Source organism: Scleropages formosus, chromosome 12 (assembly GCF_900964775.1).
Source record: "Scleropages formosus chromosome 12, fSclFor1.1, whole genome shotgun sequence".
In the NCBI taxonomy this organism is placed as follows: Eukaryota; Metazoa; Chordata; class Actinopteri; order Osteoglossiformes; family Osteoglossidae; genus Scleropages; species Scleropages formosus.
In genome coordinates, this window is record NC_041817.1 from 11856905 (window position 1) to 11874695 (window position 17791).

A 17791-nucleotide genomic window follows, 5' to 3' on the forward strand; every position below is an offset into this window, starting at 1 on the left:
ATCGCTCAGTCCTTTCCCAGTCCCTTTACCCTACTCCATAGTCTTCTTGCCTCATGATGATCATCGACCTCTTGCCTGTGTACCGACCTTGCCTTTTAGATTGCCCCTTCAATGACGCTTGCGCCTCGGAGACCTTTTGCCTGTCCTGTGACAAAGTTTCTCTGATTTCCCTGAATAAAGCCCTTATTCCACTCTGCACTTGGGTCCGCCACTTCCTTCCGGAACCAGCCATGACAGTATGGAGCGATAAGTCCAAATTTGAAACTTTTTGTTTGCAAAGACACCAATATGAAGTACTTTGTTGCTTATCTGCATCCTTCTGTGAAGCACAGTGATGGCTCTGTTATGGTCTGGACGTGCCTTTCAGCCAGCAGTATAGGGGATTTGGTCAAAATCGATGACAGATTGACGGAATGATGACTGCTGAGAAATATGAAAAGATTTTCATTCATCATGTTAGACCTTCAGGAAAATGACTGTCAGAGGCATAATTTTTCAAGAGGATGACCCCACACACAGTGTCAACACATGAAGCCATAACAGTATTAAATTGGCTGCCTTAAAGCTCTGACCTCAACATAACTGAAACGGCATGGGATCATTTGAACAGGGAAAGGAACAAAGAGCAGCCAATGTCAAAAGAAGAGTTGTGGCACACCCTGCAAGAAGCTTGTAAAAATTTACCACTGGACTACTTTAGCGGTCAGTGTTTAACCAACACGTCCAGTTTTCTTGGAGAACTGTCTGCAAAAAGGTGTTCCAGTGTTGTAAAGAGAGAAGCATCACCAAAACGGCACAACACTCCAAGACATTCTAAGACCACTGCTCACGCATCCATAAGACCGGTGTGGTCATATGTGTGTAGAAAGCACAAATATAGACATATGATGTTAAGGGTTCAGAAGCAACACATGTCTACGCTATCAGATAGCTATGGGTGGGGGTAGTAGAAGGGGAGGAGGTGTTGGGGCACTATAAAAATAGCTCTAGTCTGTTAGAGTGCTGGAGCATGTTCACCGGCTTTTCCAACAGTGCCATTATTACCACTCCTTCAACATAAAACAGGTATGTAAAACTGCCTGAAAATACCTCTTTACAGCATCATTTCTTGGGTCAGCCAAATGATTTTCCTTCCTTTACAGAATGTTCTGTAGGTTTCCTATAGGAGTCAGCTGAGGGAATATTTGAAATGATATCTATAGGAAAATTAAAATAAATTAGTTTATAACAAATTCATACATGAAGTATAGATGTTAAAACCTTTTAGAAAAAAATTTCTTTGTTACACTTCAGAATTTCAATTTTATAAACAATCAATGGATGTATACTTATGTTTCATGTTATTATTATCATATGTTTATGGGATAAAAGAGAAATCCTCTACTTCATTTATTATAGTTACTTACATTAAAGTGCCCCTTGGTAATAGTGAGAGCTTGTTCATTAATGATGTTGCCAGTATATGTTGTTATGTTTGTCTGAAAAATCTAACTCACTACCACTAAATTAGTCTCTTTTATGCAAATAATGAGTCAGTGAGATCCACACATGAGCCATAAGTTTGTCATTACACATAATGCAGTTAATTGATGGAGATGTTTTCACACAGGGTTTGAATAGCATGGGGTAGCTGCTTTCAGGCAGATAGTGGGCTTCGGATCAAAGTACATCTTACTTGTTGCTGCATTTAGACCTACTTAACTGAATACTTCAGGTCTGGCAATCTTGCAACAGTTTCATATATAAGTAGTATAGTGAAATGAAACAACTGGTTATATGCCAATGTCTTCTTTTAATAAACAACAAAGAATGGTCAAATACAAATACACACACACACACACACATTTTCAGAACCGCTTGTCCCATATGGGGTCACGGGGGAACCGGAGCCTACCCGGCAACACAGGGCGTAAGGCCGGAGGGGACACACCCAGGACGGGACGCCAGTCCGTCACAAGGCACCCCAAGCGGGACTCGAACCCCAGACCCACCAGACAGCAGGACTGTGGTCCAACCCACTGTGCCACCGCACCCCACAAATACAAATAGCTAAACATTTTTATGAGTCAAAGAGGTTAAGCAAGATGATTTCCATCAGTGAGGAGCTACCAACTAATGCAACAGATCTGTTCATTGCCGTAGTACAATTTTATATCAATTTTTTTGAATAGTATAGCTTTAAAAATCCTTTATCTCTCAGGAGGTGGGTGTAGTGGCACAGTGGGTTTGACTGGGTCCTGCTCTCCTGTGGGTCTAGGGTTCAAGTCCCCCTTGGGGTTCCTTGTGATGGACTGGCATCCCATCCTGGGTGTGTCCTTGTGCCCTGTGTTGCCGGGTTAGGCTCTGGTTTGCCATGACCCTGGTCGTGTGTGTGATCTCTCAGGTTGAAAAATCAAAGATTTTGATGAAGGGTAGTACCTTTAATCATAAAAAGTTCAATTACAGTTCCTGAAAATTATGCAAAACACAGATCAGACCTCTACCTACACATTTTTTTTTTTTTAATCTTTATTTAAGAAAATCATACGAATCTGTTCCATTTCTTTCTTTCAGCATTGTAGTCTTTAATTCTGGAAGGCATACAGAGTGAACAGCAGGGATTCAAATATCCAGGATAAAGTTCAAGATGTGTTGTTGGGCTTATGTTAGCTGTTCTTACTGCCATGGAAATTACTAACTGATCACAGAGGTGAAGTCACCAGTTTCCGCTGTAGAGATGTCTGCTGAGCAACAGGTTTCTGACACTCCCTCAGGGGGCATCTGCATCCCAAGTGCTGACTGCATGGAGAAGATTGTCTGCAATACTGTTGAGGTCATGGGACATGTACCAAGCTGCCTGACTGATGGTTGCAGGTGTAACTGTGCGTGTGTCAGAGATGTCATATCTACCAGCTCCAGAGCTCAGGATGCAGAAACAAGCCGAGTTTCTGTACAGTTTGCAGGAAATGTGGTTGTTGCTGCTGGGGTCGCAAATACATGTGGCACCAGCGCACATTTAGAGGCTTGCTTGTTGCCGGATCCTGTAAATGAGCTGAGGCTCAGAAATGGCCAAATGGTTGTCGGTGGGGATGACCTCACTGGGAATGAGGAGTGCAACTCTGATGACACACCTGCAGTTTGTATGAGCAGATCACAGGGGACAGTGTCATTAGCTCAAGATAAGGTCTCAGAAGAGGGGAATGCCAGTGGATGCACGAAAGAACCAGCATCGGTTTACAAGGGAATGAAGGATGTCACTGCATGTCGAGGCAGTGACTCAGAGCTGTCTGGCATATCTTCCGAAGGAAGGATTGCTGTGGACAACTGGATGAATGCAGACTCATACATGATTATCACAGGAGACCTCATTCAAGATCACAGCATAGAGATGCAATGGGACCGGGACAGCCCTAAGTTAGCAGGTGGGGTTTGTATGGCACCACACACCGAGGACTATGCTGGAAAGCTGATGTTCAAAACCCAAGCCTGTGAAGAGATCAGCCCACACAATTTAGATGAGGAATGGTGGTTCCCTCAAGTGAATGAAGATACCCGGGGGACACTAGATACACAGGAGGACGTCTGGCTTGGTCAGGAGTTCTCTAAGCCAAACACAGCTAGTTTTACTCTGGCTTGTGGATATGTTACAGCAGCTACCACTGGTCTGGGAATGGAAGCTATATCTCTCTGGAATATGGCTGTGGAATCCCACGATCACAGAAAGGTGACTGTGTGTACAATTGATGAAATCTTCAGAATACCTGAATACTCTGATGCAGTGCCGGAATCACAGTCCTCAAAGGTGAGTGAGGGACTTTGGAAGTGTTTCAGTTTTGGTGGTGATTCAACACAACCTTTATAATGTATTATCTGCTCTTTGACTGATGAACTAACAACACTGTCATTTTTCTTACAAAACAACTTGATGTTTTTATATTAGGGCTCACATAGAAGAATGAAAATCTGATGATTATTATAATATTTTTATGAAAAATGATTTTATGTGCTGTAACGGCTGCACTGAATCTGTCTGTAGATAAAGCAAGAATTAAATATTATGCAAATCAGTCAAGAGCTTCAAGTATAGCTATAAGTCTGCTATAATTATCTGGACGCAATTGAAAATCATATACCTTGCTGTGTATAAAAGTGATTTAAATATTAATAGCAGTATGCACTATTCGAGCAAATAACTAAAAAGCTGTACAATTGCAGAAGTGAAAAGATATTACTCAGTGGTTTATGTAACTTTTTTCTGAACTTAAAGCTGGTGCAATATGATCTCTTGAGCATATGATACTCTGATCTTTAATGGCAGGTTAGTAGTAAATGTAGTGATTCTGGCTGGCTGATGTATGACTGAAATTGCCTGAAATGCTTTGTTCTCAGGTAAATAAGACTGGAAGTACAAAACACGCTGAGTTCCCAGAAGGAGAAGAAAGTGGAGCAGCACAGCTCTCGGCTTCCATCAGCAACCCCCCTGCTGTCTTCTCAATCTGTCCTAGCAGACAGAATAACAGTGAGATCCCAGACATTACCACACTACACCCAAGCTGGTGGGAAGGAGCACTTCCCACAGATCCCACATTAGGAGGTCAACAAGAACTTGACAAGAATCTGTCGCATGGATCCCCCAAAACAAACAACAAACTCTCCAGGCTCAACTCAAGGTCCATGCATGAAATAACTCTCACTAAAGAGGCATTTCATAAGAAGTTCTTGGAAGACAGCAAGGTTCAAACAGAAGAAAATGAACAAATTAAATTCCTCAGTGATAAACAATCTGTTTCAAACAGTCGCAAAGTTTCTAGTCTGAATTTTGAAAATGAATCATTGCCTTCCAGAGATCCATTGCAGGTGGTGACTATTGATCCCAAGCAGAACAAATCCATTCACACCGTCAGGGAACTCAGTCAAGAGCTCTCCAGTCTAATCATACTGACAGGCGACAGACTGATGCTCTCTAAGGAAGGCTGCATTGCCTACTTCACACTTGACCTTCACGTTATGTCAGATTACACAACTTCACTCTATGCGGTGGATGTACACTCTCAGATGTCCTTGGAAAAGACAAAAAATAATTGCAAAACTGAAGACAGGGAGAAGGTCAGAATGGCTCCCAGCAAGTCTGAAACACATTGGGACTGTGAAATGGTCCCAAGACAGCAGCCAGGGGCTGACATTGCCAATTGTGTTATCAAGACCTGGGAAGCTGAAACTAGGACCACCAAACAGGGAGAATGCCCGAGTAGCGAACCTCCACTGGTGCCTGCCTTGCTAATTGAAAGCAAAGGAAAGGAAAAGCAATCTGCCACAGTGACCAAGACTGCTGCTGCAATGGAACCCAATGTCACCAAATCCTGGGGGGAAGATAAAAGAAAACATTCCTCAACCCAAACAAAGAGTTTTCATCTTGGCGCAGCCAATGAAAATCTGTTAAATCTCTGCAACAGTAAAGGTGGATCACAGACAGAGGTGGGTAGAGTACTCAGAAACAATACTCAAAACTTTACACAAAGTGAAAAAGGTATCAGGCGAAAAAAACTACTCAACTATCAGGTTACTTTTATTCAAGTTAGGCTTGTAATTGTCTAAATCAATCCCATCAATGCATAACCCATCAGTGTTATTAATTTCAGCATACAGTTTCATGGAAAAAAGTCTATGTATCTTTTTCCAATAATTAAATCTCCTGTGCCACTAAAATTAGGTATTTTGAATTAGATTAATCAAATACAGTAGATATAACCCAAAATCAATAGTACAGTCTTATAGGTATTATAAAGCATTATATAAATATCTGATACTTTTGTCCAAGGTATCTTATTATGTCAAGTTTGTATATTGAGCTTCTTACAGTTTTTTACCCATTTATACAGCCAGGTAACTTCTACTGGGGGCAGTTAGGTCAAGGATACTAGAAGAGGAACAAGAATTCAGAATTATGTCCTTTGATTGCATGTCAACATCTTTAACCACTACACTACCCACTTCCCCCAAACTATGGTGTATCATTCATTTGCCATATAGCTGATGCTTTTATTGGAAGATGTTAACTTTTTACCTATTTCAACAGCAGGGTAGTCATACAGCAGCAGTGCAGGATAAACACATTACTAAAAAGCAGTACAGCAATGGGAAAAGCAGAATTTAGCTGAACTTTAGGTTACAAGTCATTATCTCTAACTGCTGCACTACCGTATGTCCCATAATGAGGAAACCAAAACATAAAGTAATACTGTCCAAATAACAAAACAAAAAATGCCAGTCTGCTCAATGTTTAAAATCCAAAGAAAGGTAAAACCCTATAGGGCCATACTGGCCTCCTATGACTTTACTTTCCTAGCTAGGCAGTGATTCATATAAGGCATCACATTTAGAGAATAGCAAGTTATGATTTGAATACAAGTTATATAACTTGTTCATTGCAGCTAGCTAAATGGTGTTTAACAGTTATTCATCCGATGTTCCATTGCCAGTGCTGACATAAACATTCTGGTAAGAAAGTAAGCAGAACTTGTTACCTGAGTAGCGAATACTCAGTAGGTGAGATACACAACAGCTACAGAATAGCTACTCTACACAAAATTCTGACTGGTCAACACTAAACTCTGAGTGGGAAGCACTAAACTGTGCTTAGTCTCCTTTTACAGAGAAATGTTAACCCTTCATGGTGTTAACACGTTTCTCGTATGTTATGTACAGTAGGTTACACATGATATGTGTATGTAATGATATGTGATTGTTAACTGCTCACAATAAAAGTGACAGTAACTGCCAGCTGATAATGACCAATCAAATCCACAGATGTCAGGTGACAGTGAAGAGGTTCTCCAGGTATTTACTTACATAAGGGGACATTGCAATGCAATGCGGTGGTGCAGCGGATTTGGCCTGCATCTGCTCTCTGGTGTGTCTGGGGGTTTGAGTCTTGCTTGGGGCGTCCTGTGATGGACTGGCATCCTGTCCCAGGCATGTCCCTCCCCCTTGTGCCCTGTGTTGCCGGATTAGGCTCCAGCTTGCCACGACCCCACTTAGGACAAGTAGTTTCTGACAGTGTGTGTGTACAATGCAGCTTATTATTTCCCTCTTCTGCTTACAGAATAATGGCAGGAAGGACAAATTTCCAGTTAGTCATCCAGTGAGAACTAAGAGAGACAAGGTCTCAGGTTCAGTGATCCATAAAAGGCCTTACACTGAAGTGGGAAGAGATCAAGTGCTCATAAAGAAGGAAGGTAACTGGAAATTCAGTTAACTTTTTCACTTTGTATTTTAAACCAGACATGGCCCAGTCCTCGTCCGAGGAGTTTCTAAAGGACCTGCAGGAACAAAACACTATGCTACCTTAGAATCAGGGAAGAACATTAATGAGTTTCCCTTTTACTTTAACATTCAACCAAATTATCCTGTCTGTTTTAAGCACTTTTTTGTAATTAACCTTTTTTTAGTCCATAAAAGTATCTATGTATTATGTACTTCCAAAACAGTTAAACACTGTCAATCTGAATGAAATTACACTGTAATATATATAGGTGGACTTAAAACCTCAGACTTTTAGTGAGCACTAGTGGTTTTTAAGTGTTCGTGTCTAACTTGATGGTTCTGACGGAGGTGGTTTTGTGCACAGCCCCTAGAGTTTTGCGGGACATCTGGGTAGAAAGGGATGAAGCTGCCTCTGTTGGGCTCAGGCTGCAATGCCTGTTGGGACACATCACCGAAGACTGCACCATAACCTGGTCCAAAGACGACACTGTTTTGGCCGAAGAGAAGGGAAGGTATGATGTATTTGGTATCGGATTTAAGGCAAAGCATGGCAGACATTCAATGAGCTGGCTAGATGTAATCATAGCAAGTGTCAAATCGTTTGTCTTTGGCCAGCTACAAGGTCTTCAGGTTCCTGTGTCTTACCACTGGTTAATTAAATCATTTGGAAAATAACATCATCTTGGTACCTGCCAATGGAGCCACTGCCTAGTAGTTAACCTAACTTTAAAGTCTAACCGGAATTTAACTTCTTACTTAAAGTTAACTTTTAACAGTAACAACCTTTGTTAACGAGAACACCAGTCATGCAATGAGTACAGGAAGTTTTCTGCTGGATATGCAGAGAGTCATTGTTCATTTAATTTCAGGTACGCAGTAAAAATCATAGCATGCTGTGTTCTTTCAGTTGCATTGGGCAGTCTGCAATGCGGAATTTTTGGCATGTTAAGAATGCACTAAGCTTCAGGACTGAGGACAGCTCTGCTCCACACAGTACAGGTGATGTTCACCAGATCTCACTCTGCATAGCTGGAGGTTCCAAGCCAGACCTAGGGATGTACCGGTGTCTTCTCAGTAGCACCCACGGCCTGGCCCGCTCTGAGTATCACCTGACCCCGGAAGGTAAAGTCCCATGTCGTGTTTGGTTGGGAATATCATTCAGTACTGTTTTGCCCCTGACACTGCCTTTTTACCCACAGCACTGAGGGAGCTGATACCAAAGCAGCACAACACAGGTACAGTGATTCCACTCTTCATGTTACTAGAATCTGTAATTGAATCTAATTCCTACTCTCCATGTATGCATGAACTGCATGGAACAAACAGTTGGAAACATTTGAGCTTATTGCATATAATGGACTATATGAGAGAAAAATCAGGAAGAAGGTAAGACTTTTAAGCCTCTAAACAGCCTGTAAAAGCCTCTAAAAAGGATGAATGGTTTAGCTTTGGAATGAAGCCATTCCGACAGAGTAACTTAGATCAATGAGGAGATTCCATTAGGAGAAAGAATATTAAAACAAGGTTTCTGTCTGTGACCCTCAACAGAAGAAGTCCAAGGAGTCAAGGAGGATGTGAAGTGTGCCCCACTTTTGTTCAAAGAAGATTTCCTCCGGGAGCAATACTTTGGAGGCCATGAGATGGCCAGCATCATCACTGAAGAGGTCCACTTTGGAGAGGGCATGCACCGACGGGCTTTTCGAACCCGGCTGCTGGAAGGCATGGTGACAGCTTTCAGGCCTGGGCAGCACTGTGTACTGAAAGTACACAACTCTGTGAGCTATGGGACCAGGTGCGAAGAGGAACTGCTCTGCAGGAACTACAGCTTGGCTGTGGAGGTAAGAACTATCAAGCCAACATGATGAAGGAGTTCACTACAAAAGTCTGAAATCTGGACAATGCTGGTTTACCTCAGAGAAGAACCCAGCTTTTGTGCTTCACAACAAATTTTGAATGAAGACCTTCAATTTTCATATGATCCAAAGAAAGGATGTTCTATATGAAACAATGAAATTTTACCAAATGATTGTTTCAAATGTAAATGTTCTAATGGTTTTATGTTGTGTTTTAGGAGTGTTATGTCCAGAACACAGCTAGGGAATACATCAGGGCCTACAAAGAGGTGGCCAAGGCAGCAGAGGCTTTTGGGGAAGTACCAGAGTGAGTATGACATCGACTTCACCCCTCTGGTGGAGCTGCTTTATCTTATGTTAATCCCCATCTCTATGTTTCTCGCCCTTCCCTGCAATAGCATCATCCCCATCTACTTGGTGCACCGGCCCTCAAACGACATCCCCTATGCCACACTGGAGGAGGAGCTGATAGGCGATTTTGTGAAGTACTCTGTGCGTGATGGACGGGAGGTGAACTTGATGCGGCGGGAATCAGAGGCTGGGCAGAAGTGCTGTGCCTTTCAGCACTGGGTTTACCACAAGACTGAGGGCAACCTGCTGGTCACTGATATGCAAGGTATTCTATAGACCTACCTGTAGAGCATACAGGTACACTAGCGCCTACTGGCAGAAATAACCAAAACCATACAGAAATAACCTACAAACCACTTTCTTCTTTCTTCACACACACACACACACACAACACAATGTCTACAACCACTTGTCCCCCTCTTTCTTCAGAAGTGTTAAAATCTTGGATCGAATGATCAGTATTTGCTGTGCTTTAATTTATTTTTCCTTTTGCTGTTACATTCTGTTTTAGGAGTTGGGATGAAGTTAACTGACGTTGGAATAGCAACATGTAGAAAAGGGTAAGTCTGACAAAATTAATATGACATCCTCACATAATGAGATTTTGTCGCTATTTTTTCCATCATTTTTGTTTTTCAGATACAAGGGGTTCAGGGGTAATTGTTCCACTTCGTTCATTGACCAGTTTCGAGCTCTACACCAGTGCAACCGCTTTTGTGGTCTCCTGGGCCTGCAGGCTCTTCAGTCTGACCAGCCCAAGCCCAAGAGGACTGGAAATGATCCCAAGCTGAAGCCAAAGAAGAAGACTCTCACCTCTGTCGTGAAGAATAAATCCTGAGAGGGAGGGGTTCTGTAACCAAATGGTGCTGGCATAAATTACAGACAATTCAGATAGTCTGGCAAGTTGGCCACATAGAGTGATCCTCCTTTTGTTTCAGTTTACGAGGAAAAATTTTGCACTTCTGTTTCCAGTGTATGGACCCTCAGAATAGATTTTCTTTGGTATTACACCTGTCAAGTGGCTGTAACTCATGTCAGCCTGTACTTATTGTGCTTGTGAATCATCTCCCTGGGGATAAGAACCATGAAATACACTAGTCTCGGTCAGTGGAGAGGCTGAGGGAATAACCATGGAATAACGATAGGACTGCTGCCACAGAGGTCAGCATTTACTGAAAAGGGTTATTCATATTCAAAATGCTTCTCTGTTAAAAAAAGCAATTTATGAGAATAAATAGAATTAAATAAAAAATTGAAAGAGTGCTTTGAAACCAAATCTAGTAGATGTGCAATATTTATGGAAAAGATATTTTTATTAAATGAAAAAGTCTCACGTATTTATTAAGACATTTTGTATTCCTTTCTATGTTAAATTTTTATTTTTACAGAATCTTTTCCCATTTGATTCTGAATGATTTTGCTTGTGAATTTATATTCTTATATCTTATAGCTATTTTTCGTTATATGCAGGTAGGGAAGCTTGATGTTATTTATGTTGTCTTCTGTGAAGGAGGGACTAAAGTGGACAGGTGTTATTTTTTGGGCATCAGTGTCACTGCCATTAGTTCACATGGTCGGGTGGGCATCTTGGTGTTCAGATGTTGTGACCGGTTATGTGCTCGATCCTCGGTGGTGGTGTTTTTAGCCATTATGTGTGGACTTAAAGATGTGGTTCCTTTATCAGGCCAGTAGCCCTCAGTCGCTGCTAAATGCAGTTTGGAATCACCTAGAAAGGAACTACAATATAAGTCCAAAGTTTAAGTGCACTTGCCAGAAGCTTTATTCATCGGGTTAAGTTAAAAAGTTTGATCAGGAAATCAGCTTACTTGTGTCCAGCTTCTCTGCGGTAATTCTCAGAGTGATTGAACATGCGTGGGTTGCTTTCCTATCACTTTGTTGTCCAGTTCATCAGAGATAGGTATTGCCCAGGTTGCTTGGGAGGTCTCATACTTTTCACTTCAAGGTGGAAGAATTGTTGAATGTATTATGTCTTGCTTCATAGCAATATTTGAAATTCTCCAACATTTTAATGCCTTTTTAGAAAGCTAGATGCATTAAAAAAACCACTGATGTGATGAATGGCATAAGCACGTACGTTACAACATTGCCATGCTCTTACTTGGGACTGAGTGTGACATATTTGAGGAAACCACGTGTAGTTAACTGATTTTTAGCTACATTCAGAGTATGTGAATAGTTAAGTTTCAACTTTATCTGGTCACTTTCCTGACAAGAGAGCTTCATAAAAATAAACTGAATTGAAATAAACTGATTTCTTTATACGAGGGGCGCGGTGGCGCAGTGGGTTGGACCACAGTCCTGCTCTCCGGTGGGTCTGGGGTTTGAGTCCCGCTTGGGGTGCCTTGCGACGGACTGGTGTCCCGTCCTGGGTGTGTCCCCTCCCCCTCCGGCCTTACGCCCTGTGTTACCGGGTAGGCTCCGGTTCCCCGTGACCCCGTATGGGACAAGCGGTTCTGAAAATGTGTGTGTGTGTGATTTCTTTATTCAGTTTGTGGGCAAATTGACTCTTAATATTTAATGACATTCGCACACGTTACAAAAGACATGCTTTGTTATACTCAGGATCATGCTTAAAATATAAATACAGTATTCCTCAGCTAAAGAGTTTCTTCTAAAGGGCACACACAGACATTCTCTTCCAACAGTCCAAAACAAAAGACTGACAGACAGGAACAAATTAAATTTATTAGAAAAAAGCACCGTGTGGCTTACACGGTCTTATCCATTCATGTAATATTTAAGTTAGTCATTCTTCTGAAATACAATGTTTTATACCATCTATATTAACTGCTCTGCCACGGTAAAATGTAAAGATTTCCTCTTAAGGAAATATACTGAAAGTATATACAAGTCAAAACTGTTTAACACAAGTGCACTTAAAATATTTTACATTTTATTCATCACAATGCACAAGTTTCTTTTTATGAAATAGCTTTGTTATCATTATATTATTTTAAAATATATGCATACTGCAACCTTGAATGAAACTCAGCAGCACTTGGCAAAAGCTTCAGAACATGTTGGAGAGCACTGCGTGTGAGTGTAAAGCTGCAAGGCTTAGCCTCCGGTACCCCCTGGCATTAAGCCCTAGGGAAAGGGGTCAAGGAACACATTTCCCAGCTGGCATTTTACCTTCCAGCTCCTGGAACCAGGGGCAATTCAGTCCTTGGATGACCATTCCTCTAATTCTTTCTGTTCAGGGACATTTTTATTTCACAAACTGAACTCTGGAAAGGTCAGTATTACAAAAACCAACAGAACCAAAAGATGTGAATCATTTTGACTTCCCTGAATGCTTGATCATGGCAAAGTATGTACAGATACACTGCATGCACAAAGACACTTCACAGTCCTTGGGTTTGCTCAGCGGTCATACACTCAGAGGGTCACACCTACAAATTTAACTGTAAACCAGATGGTGCTAGAAATACACAGCATTTTACATATACTTTAGCTAACATTATTAGGAACAATTACAATATAACAAGAAAAACACAAACCAAGGGAACAGCTGGTTGCACAGTAATTACAGCTGCTGCCTTTACACCCATAGGATGCAGGTTTGAATCTTTCCTCCAGGTGTAGTACTCCTGAGCAAGGTACTTACACTGAGATGCTCCAGTGAAAGTACCCAGGTGTGCAAATAATCGGCAGATGTTTTTTGGCAAAAAAGCATCAGCTAAATGGATGAAGGTAAATGAAACCTTACCAAAGTTAAATCTCATTGCTCAAGGTGTAGAAATGTATTTTTTATTTGTGTGCTATGTGTCTCAGTAAGCAGTAACACAGCAGAAAGGGGATTCAGTTTAGTGAGTGCATGCGTCCTGCAGTTGTTGCAGTAGAAATCATTTCAGTAGTACTCTTTACAAGGAAACATGGATAATGTGGGTTGTTCTTCTCTATGACACAGGTTGTCAGGACTACATATGTGGTCTAAAGGCCTCTGTAATCTTTTCACTATCCTGCCATCTAGTGGCCATACAAACAGATAACTAATTCAAGATTCAAGATTCAAGAGTTTATTGTCATGTGTAGAGTAAGCAGTAATCATAGTGGTACACAAGCATTGTTTACCTCACCTAAAGATCTCGCACTCTAGGGGGGTTCTATGTAATCAGTGTCTCACTCATGTTCACCAACCACCAGTCCTGGTCAGGGTTGCAGTGGTCCAAAGCCTATCCCAGAATCACCGGGTGCTAGGGAGAGGGCAGGACTCCAGGCCATCACACGGTAGCCACACGCAGTCACACACAACAAGTAATTTAGGCTGCCCAGTTCTGCTGAACTGCGAGAGGAAAACAGAGTACCCAGAAGAAACCCGTGCAGACCCACGGGGGACCATATACACTCCCCAGAGACCGTGCTGGATATGAACATACAAGCGAACATCCCAGATAGCGTGAGGGAACAGTGCTACCTGCTGCGCCACCCTGTGCCTAATTTTAAATGTGGCTCTCATGTTATTCTTTCAGCCACTTATATACAAAAGTAATATTTTGAGAAGAGCTGGGCATAAGGCAAGGTGCACTCAGGACACAACGTTAGTCACACCACTCAAACACACTCGGTTATGCATTTTTCAATTATTACCCTTTATCTGATGACTTTATCCATGGTGACTTTCAATGTTAAGAGGTAAAAATTTGAACTGAACCTTCAGTTGTGTTGACTAGAGAAGAAGAGAATAGATTTGCTGGATTGTGACACCAAATCCACATAGAAAAAATGCAAAGAGACTAATGTGTGCATATTCAAACTCAGAATTCTTGAGCTGTGAGGAGCAATCATCAGTCACAGAGCCACCGCTCAGTTAAAAGTTAAAATGTTGGACAACATTTGAAGAAGAGACAAACCAGCATAATAGTTGATCTCCGGGGACCAAAAATTAGTATAGTAATGAGTCACATTTTTTCTGAGTAATGAGTTATATTTTTACAATTGATATATATTTAAGAAATCAAAATCTATTTACACACACTGGCTGAAACCACTTGTCCCAAGAGGGGTTGCGGAAGACCGGAGCCTAACCCGGCAGCACAGGGCGCAGGGCTGGAGGGGACACACCCAGGATGGGACGCCAGTCTACCACAGGGCACCCCAAGTGGGACTCGAACCCCAGACCCACCAGACAGCAGGACCCAGCCAAACCCACTGTGCTACCACACCCCCCTATATATATATATATGGGGGGGTGCGGTGGGTTGGACCACAGTCCTGCTCTCCGGTGGGTCTGGGGTTCGAGTCCCGCTTGGGGTGCCTTGCGACGGACTGGCATCCCGTCTTGGGTGTGTCCCCTCCCCCCTCTGGCCTTACGCCCTGTGTTACCGGGTAGGCTCCGGTTCCCCGCGACCCCATATGGGACAAGCGGCTCTGAAAATGTGTGTGTGTGTGTATATTATATATATGTATAGATAGATATATCAATAGATAGATTTTGTTTCCTACAGTTAAAGTTACTTAATTTAAATTGAAGTACTTTGGTATATTTCTTGACCAGGAAGTTTCATCTAGTTTCACTCCCGGAAATGTTTAAATGAGTAATATTACTTGAGTAATTTTTAACTAAGAGAGCTTTTATGTGAGTATTGTTTCTTCGTTCTCTAGCCATCTCTGCCAGTCGACATAAACCGTTTTTTTGGCCCCTTCCAAAGTTCACTAGTTTGGCTGTGCCACGAGGAGGTGACAATAGGCATGGCAGTCAAGCACTGGAGAACATTAGCATCCAGATCCGTAACAGAACTGCAGCATTGCAGGTTGTTGTGACCTTTCTCTTAGTAACTGAGTTATATCTTCGAATCAAGTAACTTATTATCCAAGTAATGATTTCAGTCTAGCACTGAAGAGCTGTGGTATATCAGAATGAGAATGTAATAGAAGAACGCAGCTTGCACTCTAACATTCATTTTTAAAATATCCACCAGAATATTAGCACCAAACAGGCAACCTATAATTTTCCCATAACAAGCCTCTCATTAATTCTGTTTCTCTTTCATAACTGAAGTCCAAGGCACTTACACTTTCAAATTATCCTGAATAGTTGACTTCTGTTGCATAGCTTCACGAGCTGCTTCCCGCAGCTTGTGAAATACAGCGTGGTTACTTGGTCTTTGCATTCCTTTCTTGTCTCCTTGGTGTAAATGGTGTTTTCTCTTGTTTACTGGTCCATGTCACCTTGTTGAGAGGAGCACTATGTAAAATAAAACGCTCTGAACTGAACTGAGGTTGCATCAGAATATCTACTGCTATATGTTCCACGGTCTCTTTTCCCGTCACCTTTCGGCTGCTACCATAAAGAGCAAATTATCTTCCTGTCTCAGGAGCATTTTACTCAGTATAGTACTGCAACTCAGTTAAGTCTGCTACTTCTCAACTTCAGCTGATAGGCTTGTTTTCCTACATATGAGTTTTATGATCTGAACATTATATTTTCATAAGCTGAAATGTAGAAAAATAATTGAAAGTTACTACTGCAGAGTTTCTCCTGGGACTTTTACTTGCACCTTTTGGTGAATGTCCTCACTCATAATACCAGGTTAAACACTTGTAAAATTTAATCTTAGACCAGTACTTTTTTAGGACTTTCCATTCTTCAACTATCATTGTGCACTTTTCAGTAAATTTCAATATGTCAGTAGGGAATGATTGGGACTACAGGGAACAGTTATTAACATTAAATATTAGAACACCAGTATAGATTTAAATATTTGAAAAAGCAAACTGATCAATAAAAGTCTGAACCGCTTGTCCTCATACAGGGTTGCGGAGAGCCAGAGCCTAACCTGGCAACACAGGGCATAAGGCTGGAGTGGGAGGGGACACGCCCAGGACAGGACGCCAGTCCGCTGCAAGACACCCCCAGTGGGACTCGAACCCCAGACCCACTGGAGAGCAGGACCCAGTTCAACCCACTGCGCCACTGCACCCCCAATCAAAAAAAGTAGGTAGACAAATTAGTACAAACAAGAACAAAGCAACAAAAAGACAAAGAAAAACATTGCTTTATTCAAAATTCATGCATTTCTGATAAACATACAGTAGAAGATGTAAAAAAAGTTAACTGATAAATACCAATTTCATAACTTCGTGATCCCCACCATCTTCGAGGACAAGCAGGATAAGTTGTCCAGTATAAATGGATCTGTAGACCATGCATGAAATAAAACTAAAGCAGGAAGGTTTGAAGCAGGTAAAATAACAGGAAATATTGATTTAATTCTCAAGCTTTTATAGATCAAACTTTGCCCGGTTAATCTCAAGCATGCAGAGTTGGACGATAATGCACATGTAGTACTTCTGGGTTATTTCAAAGTGTTTCTGAATCTTTGTCCTCTTTGTCTGTCTTTGTGTTTGTTTCAAATTATCTCTAAAAATGGCCTGATGAACTATATAGGTTGTGCTGTTCACAGCAGTGCTGACCCTGTTCTAATATTTATCATCTGATATTTTATAGCCAAACATAAAACCATAACAAAATTCTGAATAAATTCATTTTTACTACAATAATAATGTCCAGAATATTAACTGGAAACTGAAGAACAACTTACATTTACATTACATATATTCATTTAGCAGATGCTTTTCTCCAAAGCGACACACATCTCACAGAAAATACAAGGAGTGCATTACATCGACAGAAAGAGACTTAGATGCAGATGCGTGATTCTAAAGTACAGTTAGTTTGTTACTTTCCACAATATGAACCAATGTACATCACATGAGTAGCTGCTTAAAAGTTTATCTGAATATCAACAATTTCTAATATTTTTTTTCTTAAAAACATTTACATTACACGAGTAGCTGCGTGAAGGTTTATCCTTTGTTCAACAGTTATGATCTCAAAGTTAAAGAGCATGAATTCTGACACATTAAAGTGAACTTAAGAGATCATGAGAGAAGTGAGTCCGGAAGAGGTGAGTTTCAAGACCCTTTTTAAATGTATACGGATATTCGGCAGTTCTGAGCGAGAGGGGGTTGGTCTTTCCACCACATTGGAGCCAGAACCAAAGAACCTTCGTGCTTTAAGATGGAGTTAAAGGTAAAATGTTTTTTAAATCTGAAGTCTGGATGGGACAAGAAAAGTCCAGTGAAACTCAGAAGTAAATTATAACAGTGACCGGTATGCAGAAAGGTCACAAGGGATGGTAAATGCTGTAATAATTAACAGTGTTTTTCCTTGGCTGTTGAAATAATTTAGCGGCTGATCATTAAAGTCCCTCCATTTGAGGTCACTTTTAAACATATACTGCATATTTAACTTGTAATCACACCTTCGCAGACAGGAATTTTTGACATGCCATAAAAAATAAAATGTATATGTATGTAGA

At 41.2% G+C, this 17791-nt stretch overlaps 1 protein-coding gene across 1 annotated transcript; it reads left to right on the top strand.

Moving 5' to 3' along the window:
* The first annotated feature begins 3052 nt into the window (after positions 1-3052).
* Positions 3053-5159, top strand: LOC108929468 (uncharacterized). Its single transcript, XM_018744002.2, has 3 exons — positions 3053-3781; positions 4369-5022; positions 5142-5159. Exons 1-3 carry the CDS (start codon positions 3053-3055, stop codon positions 5157-5159), a joined length of 1401 nt encoding a protein of 466 aa, XP_018599518.2.
* The last annotated feature ends 12632 nt before the right edge of the window (positions 5160-17791 follow it).